The sequence below is a fragment of the Berghia stephanieae genome, chromosome 1 (assembly GCF_034508935.2).
Source record: "Berghia stephanieae isolate SIO BIC M18660-M18661 chromosome 1, UCSD_Bste_1.3, whole genome shotgun sequence".
NCBI lineage: Eukaryota > Metazoa > Mollusca > Gastropoda > Nudibranchia > Aeolidiidae > Berghia > Berghia stephanieae.
The window spans coordinates 107,791,517-107,801,590 of NC_088360.1; the positions used below are offsets into that span (position 1 = coordinate 107,791,517).

At 35.7% G+C, this 10,074-nt stretch overlaps 1 protein-coding gene across 1 annotated transcript in view; it reads left to right on the plus strand.

The window, feature by feature from the left end:
- LOC144962682 (uncharacterized) overlaps positions 1-4,573 on the plus strand; it is a 44,333-nt gene extending 39,760 nt beyond the window's left edge. Inside the window, exon 2 of the mRNA XM_078895820.1 lies at positions 422-4,573. Coding sequence (XP_078751946.1) covers positions 955-3,525 — 2,571 coding nt within the window. The 5' untranslated portion in view covers positions 422-954 and the 3' untranslated portion in view covers positions 3,526-4,573. The remainder of the gene's footprint in view (positions 1-421) is intronic.
- Positions 4,574-10,074: the final 5,501 nt, after the last annotated feature.

Sequence of the window (10,074 nt, forward strand, 5' to 3'; positions counted from 1 at the left end):
AAACGAAAACATAAAGGACGTTCTAAATAGCTAAATTCTGTTCTGTTGGCGAAAATAGCTATAAACTGGCGCTCTCATTTGAAAGTTTGCCATAAAACTCGTCCTTCAAATATCGATCGATTAAAATGATCCGCATCTTGGCAAAGACTCTCAAACCTGGGACTTCGCGGAGGTCCTAAGTTTGAGAGGTTTTGCCAAGATAAGGGTCATTTTAATCAAATCCATATTTGAAGGACGAGTTTTCTGGCCAACATTTTAGATACGTGCTTTTTCAGAGTACGGCAGTTTTATAATATGTTTATAACTACTCTCAAGTTGTTCAAAGGAATCTTAAATCAGAACAACTATCGACATATCTGTTTACGGGACTTTTAGGGCCATAAATAATTCTCTTCTCCATTTTTTTCTTTCTATTTGCCAGGTTTCGAATGGAATGCCTTTTTGAGACAGTTTATCGGCTATAGAATAACAGGGAGAGCAGAGGAAGAACGGGACAATCATTATAATATCCTATGTATTGATAGCATTGGAGAAGTGACTACCCCCGCCCTTACCACCAAAGGGCTATGTGATTATATTGACAAAGTTATGGTTATGACTTATGGGGCTCTATAAACAGCAATGTCTCATGTAATACTACGTACCACAACCACACGTCACTAAGACCAATCGGCCTCTATTCTCTATGCAAATATTGATATAGTAAAAACTCCTGTCGATCGCATTACTGAATTACCCTCACGAAAAGATATTCGTTCAAGCGTTGCATGTAAAACGTCATTATAAATTTCATGCGGTGCAGTAAATGTCAACAAAAAAGAATGATTTAAACTGGCAATTATATTTACGCCCTTTGTGTAAAACTGTTACTTTGCAACGTGAAAAGGACAGCGTCGAGTCATAATCACCCCAATTTGGCTTTTCAATCATTTCTTTGTATATTTTTATATAAACATGGGCGAAGTTAGCCCTTTGAAAGTTGGCGTGCCGAGGCCACGCCCCCTGGGCCTCGTCAAAAGAGAATCGATCCATTTTGAGGACGTGGAGTCTAACGTTAATAACAGTTATGGATTGCCACTTGGTGGAAGTGGAAGCGGTAGTAATAACAAAAACTTAAACTGGACACCTGGAACTTTAGTGGAATTAGGTAGATCTAAGACCGAGAGTGACATCAAGCGTGATCTGAAGTCAATGAGGGATCTACAAGAAACGCTTAGACAGGCTGCTCTGTTGAACATTGTGGCCGCGGTCAACCACGATGAACGACCTATGGACAGTTTACCACCGACACGAGCTGGAGGTAACAGTCACGTCGGTGGATCTCAATCCGTCGGTATCAAAGGAGCGAGTATTTTGGGACACACCATTCCAACACCTTCAAATAAACTTCTCGTGGCTTCAACGACAAATGGCGAGGGAGGTGTAAACATCAGCCACTTTTCGCACAATTTAAAATCAACGAACGGACTTCAAACAATGGCACCGGCGACTTCTCAATCTCAAAACTCGTCGACGATCAATCAAATTTTGTCAAACAGGACCAGGACAATATCTATCCCAAGACCTCGAACTCAGAATGATCAAGGAGCCTTTATGCATAAAAGTTTGTTGGACGCGAAAGAACATTTGGCTGGTTTGACAACATTCAGAGCTGGATTTAAAAAAGAGTTTGACACGAATGGCCAAGCTCCAACATACCCATCGGCACAAACGAATCAAATATCCGACGAGTCAAGTGAAACAAAACAACCAATCATCCCAGAATCCAAAAAAGAGATTGTCAGAGAGGTGTCATGCATACGAGGCACGGCAATGGACTCTAATGAACACACTCATCACGAGAAACCATCGAAAGAATCGAGTCAGCATAACCAAAATGGAGATTCTTCCAACCCAGCGAATTCGAAGACAAAAGATGAACAACGGGCGCATAACGTTCATCAGATGCAAGTGGTTAAACGTCATATACCAACCTCAAAGAAAAAAGAAATTATGAAAAAGCTGACCGATATCGCAAAATGTGATGCCATGGACATGGCAGTGCCTATTACGTCAATAGACGCCAACTCGGCACCTCCGATTATCATCATGTCGCATCAAAAGGAACCAATTTTCACGGATTATAAAGATACCACAACAAACAGAACCAAATCTATGACGTCACTCAACCCCCGAGGCGAAGAACCCCGTGTACCGTCCAATACACGAGTCCAAAGTGAAACCCTTGACGCTTTACTGAATCACAGGGAAGCAAAAAAGAAAGCAGCTCTTAACGTGGAGGAGGATTTAATCATTGAAAGCATCAATGGCAACGAAAAAAGGAGCAACGGTGTAGATGGATTGTATCGTACGCATCGAGACCAAAGGATCACCAATTTTGACTCGTTTTCACCTTCAAATCCTCTATCTCAAGAGCCTTTCTTTGTAGAAAACATCGTTTCAAAATCATTACAATATTCCAATTCACCTGATTTCTTGGAACTTCGTCCGATTGAAGGTACAACCATGACTCAAAATCGTCGACGACCTCTAGCTTCTAGGCGCTCATTGGCTCATCACAATCGTGATAAACTCATCTCTCCATCTCCGGTGGTTTACGAAGCATCATTTCACCGTCCAAAGGCTTCAATAGGTCAGATATCCCTAGTTGGACAGTCAGTGCAAGCGCCTGGAGACAAGGATACAAAACCAGAGCAAACTTCAAACAAAATACAGAAGCAAAGTAAACCAGGAAATGTGCAACAGTCATCGGTAGTGAACAAATCAGAGGAAAGTCCAAAGAAGTTGTGGAGCGATCCTAAAGCTATGTCTCTAAAACACTGGGGGTCTACGTCCAAACCATCCGTTAACTCTCCAATTCTTCGCACTGAAATTTTGGATCATCTTCAATGCGTTGGACTCATTAACCAGCGACCGTTAAATGACTTTCACAATAGATATAAGTTCAAAGCAAATGGAGCTGTAAGTAATCTGGAACTGAATCGGTGTGAAGACGATGATGAGTTTTACGATTACGTGGATGACGATGAGTCAAGTTCAGATACGCCACCAGCCGTGAAAAACAATGCAATGTACCGGAAGTCTAAACTTTACAATGCTTTCCGGGCTTCTGAAGAGAACCTTTCAACCCTAGTGGATTCTGCCGGCATTGAAACAGAAACAATGACGGGGAGGTCTTTGCTGAACCAGCCAGTAGCCCCCGTTGTCCAGCCTAAAGAACCAACACCACCATCATCTCGGGATCCTACCAATATTGCTTCTAAAGAGCCATTATACATGGGCTGTTCATCCAGAGTATCCGAGAACGACTTCAGATCTCAATTCCACTACGTCACCGATGCAGACGAAAAAGAAGCCCAGAAAGGAGCAAACTTCAAGGTCATGAAAGCCATCGACCAGGATGTGTATTTCGATTTCCAGCATAAAAAATACAGGAAAACAAACGACAGCCCTCTGAACACTGCAGCGGATAAACCCCGAATGCACTTTCTGAAGATAAAATTCAACGGAGAAACCAAAACATAATCGGAACCATTCAATTTATTTTTCGCTTTTGTGATAATGATTTTATGTGTCTTTCAAAAAGGAGTAAAGTAAAATTGTGGAATATTCACTGTGTAAATAAAAGATAAGTACGTTAATTCATTTATTTATTCGAAAACGGTTGCCATTAATTCTTGCACATAAAATATATTAGGACAGCTATCAAATATTGATGTAAATATCATACTTAAACCTTCTTTTTGTGTATTCAGTTTGGTGTGTAAATATTGGATATCAAAGAACAATACGATTGTGATAGCGAGGATCAAGGACATGACCATAACATTATTAATTACTGTTTCTATTGACGCGTATCATTGTAATTGATAATTTCAACCTAAAAATTGATATAGTTCGAGTTTTTGTTCACATTACATAATCATAATGGACAGCTCGACCCCTTAGCAACAGTGTGCCAGAACATAATTTTAATATAGAATAGATCACAAGACTTTTCTTTCTCATGGGAGTGACCTATATTCTGGTTTTCGTCCAACTGAATCATCCATCACATGATTTGTTGATGTCTATCGATTGGATATTTCTTAACAAACGTAAACACACTGCTTTGTTTGTGAAAGTTATGAACATATCCATGGGTCAAGCTGAGAGAATGACCTATTGCGAGGCTGGATATTTCAAAAACTGTGACCACTTTTTTCTGTCATGTATGCCATTTTGAGCACATTTTGCCATGTGGCCAATGACTCGAGCCGACGTGTACATACATATTTGCAGGTCTAACATCCGAACCCACTTATGGGCCTGTAATGGACAATATTTCGCGTCATTTTTTAGAATTCAAATACAACAATGAGCCCATAAGGAATTGAGTTATCAGACCTGCAAATAAGTGCACGTCGACCCGAGTACATGGAAAAATTATGTAGATCACAGTGAAAATGTTTTGACGTATTCATGAGATGGGCATATTTCTTATTTTGTTTTTCCAGAGAGAAAGTATCTTTAATTTTAACCAGTTTATTACCGTACTTGGGAAAGACACTAATTTTAAAAATTGGCCAAACAACTCGTCCTTCAAATAATAATAATAATAATAATAATAATAGAACATTATATATATATATATATATATATATATATATATATATATATATATATATATATATATATATATATATATATATATATATATATAAAGCACCATCTCGCGTTGTCACAGCTCGCGCACATTGACAGGAGGGGAAATCATACATGCTACATATAAATAACAATTACACTTCTCAGACATTATGGACTATTTACTATTTAATTATCGATCGATTTAAATGATCGTCGTCTTGGTAAGAACTCTAAAATCTAGGACCTTGCAAAGTCCCATGTTTGAGAGATTTTTGCCAAATGAGGAGTCATATAAATGGATCGATATTTGAAGGACGAGTTTTCTGGCCAACTTTTTAGACAGTTATCTTTCCAGAGCATGGCAGTTTACTGATTAAACAGCCTTTAATATTATCATAGTTGTGCTAGAATGGCCAAATGTGACTTAAAAAGCAACACAGATTGCATGCACACCGCAGAGGATCGTAATTCATGGAGACAGCTGACCGGCAACGCGCTCAAGAGCACAAGCCACGATGGATGATGATGAGTTTTGCTTTATTCCTGGTCTAATTAAGAAACTAGAGAGCAAGAACCAGTTAAGATAAAGACCTGAACAAGTGTGTTTGAAAGCTGCCAGACAAAGCCAGAAAGAAAATTACAAGGAAAATAACAATTCCAAAAAAATCAGTCTACCTTGACTGGATATCTAACCTCAGACCTTCTGATTACCGGTGAGACGTGCTACCATTAGACGACAGAGGCTCCCGGGAGTCTCTAAGGTGTAATGGTAGCGCGTCTGACCGGTAACCAGAAGGTCTGAAGTTAAATCCCCCCGTCGAGGTTGACTGATTTTTTGGGATGTTTTTTTGTTTCTTGTATTTTTCATTCTTGCTTTATCTGGCAACTTTCATACACACTTGTTGAGATCTTTTTCTTATTTCTGGTCCGTTTATTTAGGAAACAACAACAATAGTCCAATTTCCAAAAGAAAATTAATTTGACCCATTACGTCAATCCGGTACGATGTCGAATCAATAAATAATATGGGTATAGATGAAAGTCGAGTATAATATCAAAATAATATTATCATATCACCGTCTCAAAACAGTATTATGTCGTTTTATATATATATATATATATATATATATATATATATATATATATATATATATATATATATATAAATATATAAATATATATATATATATATATATATATATATATATATATTTATAAAGCGCCTAGAGTTAATATTGCAGGAGATGTTGGCACTATATAAATGTTCATTATTATTATTATTATTATTATTATTATTATTATTATTATTATTATTATTATTGTGATGATGATGATGATGATGATGATGATGATGATGATGATGATGATGATGATGATGATGATGATTTATTATTATTATTATTATTATTATTATTATTATTATTATTCCGAAAGGGGAATTTAGAATGATGATGATGATAATAAGAAATACGATCTTACATTTATTTATTTATTATTTATTTATGTTTATTTTTTTTATTTTTTTTTTGCAATGTAAAAAAATTGAATCCACTCTCCACCACAGGGAATAATGGAAATTAGCTCCACGTTTCATATTTATTTTGACTGTGAATTGAATTTCCAGCACTGAATCCATCCCGATACAATACTACTTTGAGACGGTGGGATACATGTTAGGGAATTGTAATTCTTTTTATATAGTTTAATAAGGAACAGAAAAAACTGAGTCCCAATGATTGTATATAATTTACTCTGTCTCCAATCTTATAAATTATTAGACATACATTTCAAAAGAAAGCTGGCTAAGAAACCAACAACCCCCCCCCCCCCCACACACACACACACACTCCCTTCCAACACCACGCTTCCAATATAAACCAAAACCGAGAGGTGACTCATGAATAAGGAAACATCATATATATATATATATATATATATATATATATATATATATATATATATATATATATATATATATATATGAGCCAAGGTCAAAAGGTGCCCGCCTGATACCAGTGTTAAGAAAATTTGATTTTTACTTAATTATGGGCTGTTTTCATTGGGTTAATGCTTGTAATCAATTGATAATATGAAGAAGAGATAAAATGAGATAGCTCAACATACTCTGTTCAACAGAATATGAAATAAACAACTTGAAAGTCAAATTTGAATGCTGTTTGGCATGTGCTTAAAACGAGGTCAACGCATCACCTTGTTAGAAATCATGTAGAATTTAAATGTGATGTTTTAGCTCACGTGATTTAAATTTGACTAATAGTATAAAGTCAAAATTTACTTTTAAACGCAATTGCAGTATATTACATATCTGATTAAGTTTCATATAGAGTTCTTAAAAAGTTGGTGTTGCTTGTGACCTTTGGTGTCATCAAACACAGCACAATACTAAGTCTCGACACGAAACTTTAAAGCTCGTGATTAATGTTTATAACATGTTTTATTATGAGAAAAAAGCAAAGATTTACTATCTGAATTCAAATCTTGGAGTAAATGTATACCGTTTTGCCGATATTGAGGTTTATTCGTTTTGGTGTCATTTGTCACAAGCAACACGGCATGCGTGAACACGTGGAAGTTTGTTTCGTTAAATGGCGATTCGCAATTTTGATCCACCCTTCTTACCAGTCTTTGAAGTGCAGCACTTTCATTTGCCTTTCCAGCGTGGCTCCAGGCAGAAAAGGTAAGTTGAACTTTGGTGTCATCGCTATTTTACATTGTCACAAGCAACACTTGATATTGGATATTACAAAAAGCCACCAAAAAATTATGTTTTCATCTGTTATTCTATTTACAAATATGATATTATGACATCTCACATAAGACTGATTTTGACACAATTAATTATTTCCTTGTAATTCTAATTTTTTATGTTTCAGGGTTGTATCAATCAAGAAAAAGACAAAACTCAAGCTTTTGACGAATCCAGATAAAAGAAGGGTTGTCAAGAAATTTAATTTGATTTACTATTAACACACTAAATTACTAGAAACTAGCAGATTTGAGCAGTAGGGCGGATGTTACGGAATGGTTACATGAATTCATTACCATGGCTGATATTTATCTAGTATATGTGTGACTTCTGGTACTTTTTGTGACCATTGGTAGGTGTCATTGGTTAAAATGTCACAGGTGACACTTAAGTTTGAAGTTTCTAATGTATTTCTGTTTTCATGTTCTTCAAAGCTGGAAATGTCATTGAATTACATTTTAAAAGGCTATATTACATGTGTTCAGTTGCTATTCTTGATTTATTGAGGCTAAATTGCGTTCTAATGCCGATTTTGACCAAAGTAATAGCAACAATGGTATTACTAAATTCTAAGTATATTTCCAAGTTGAAAGTATTTAGTTTCTTAAAATATTATTGAATTTCATTTTAGAGTAGGTTATTGTGCTTTTTTGACTGAAAATAATGATATATTATGGACGAAAGTGTGATTTGGTGTTGCTTGTGACATAAGTAATGGTGTCACCGGTCTTATGTCACAAGTCACATTCAGATGCTCTAATTTCCATGTAGATTTCTATTTTTGAAATCTTTGGTTTCTGAAATATTATTAAATTCCATATTAACTGTGGTTATTACACTGGTTTGACTGAAATTAACGATATATTGTCGAAATTGCAATTTGGTATTGCTTGTGACATAAGTAATGGTGTCATCGGTCTAATGTCACAAGTGACACAATGTCGCTAAATAAGATATGCTTTGGTCACATTATTTCCTAACAATTTATTTCAAAAGTTTCTGAACATTGCTGGTAATAAGCATATGCAATATTGTTGTTGTTGTTAATGCACAAACATTTTTATGAAATAATATATTTGCATTCTATGTTGCTTGTGACCGATGACACCAAAAAGCAACATTTTCTCCAATAGTTGGTAATATTATTGTACTATGATTGTTGTTGATTGTGTCTTTTTGTCTATAACTTACTAAATAAAGTTTGATACTCAACAAAAACCATTTGGTTATTGAGTTTTTTGTCTCATTTTGGTGTCACCAGATACAGGTGACACCAGCAACCTAAAGGCATTGTTGACGATATTATGCTGCGTAGACCTTAAAGTTATCTAAAGGGCCTTTGATTCATGAAGTACAGGGTTTTTGCTACACATATAGAAACATGAATGGACTATTATGTCACTTTTATTTTGAGAAATAAAATTGGCACCTTTTGACCTTGGCTCATATATATATATATATATATATATATATATATATATATATATATATATATATATATATATATATATATATATTTGGAACAACACAATATATATATATATATATATATATATATATATATATATATATATATATATATATATATATTGTGTTGTTCCCTTATGAGCCACATGTACTCCCTTAATCTTTCTCTCCGTTTTACAATATAAAATGTTTTGATTGGATGGGTCAAAATTAAGTTCCAAGTAAACATTACAGATGTAGAGACAGAGTCTGATGAACTCACGACGGTACCACATATGTAGAGACAGAGTCTGATGAACTCATGGCGGTACTACAGATGTAGAGACAGAATCTGATGAACTCATGAATTACTACAGATGTAGAGACAGAATCTGATGAACTCATGACGGTACTGCAGATGTAGAGACAGAATCTGATGAACTCATGAATTACTACAGATGTAGAGACAGATTCTGATGAACTCATGACGGTACTACAGATGTAGAGACAGATTCTGATGAACTCATGACGGTACTACAGATGGAGAGACAGAGTCTGATGAACTCATGACGGTACTACAGATGGAGAGACAGAGTCTGATGAACTCATGACGGTACTACAGATGTAGAGACAGATTCTGATGAACTCATGACGGTATTACAGGTGTAGAGACAGATTCTGATGAACTCATGACGGTACTACAGATGTAGAGACAGATTCTGATGAACTCATGACGGTACTACAGATGTAGAGACAGATTCTGGTGAACTCATGACGGTACTATTGTCACTGGCGCACTCTGTAAAAAAAAAGCAAACCAAAACAAAACAAAACCCAACATGTATTCGACATTTTAGCCAGTCAATCCGTCCTTGAAATATCGATCGATTAAATTGACCCTCGTCTTGTCAAAAAGCTATTAAACCTGGGACCTCAAGGAAGTCCCAGGTATGATAGTTTTTAACAAAATTAAATGAGAATCGCTTAAATCGATCGATATTTGGTGGACAGGTTGACTGGCCAAAATTTCAGTGAACGGCAGTCATGAGTTTGGTTATGTCTGGCCATTGGATTGCACTATAGATAGAATGAAGATGACGTCACTCGGGTCTTTGTTATTGGTTTTTTGCCATCCACGTTTATGAGCAATTCTTACTAAACTGTATTAACCAGACTATAAAAGTTCAGGATTACACAGTTTTGTGTGTTGGTCCGTTATACTTCCAAATGGCAAT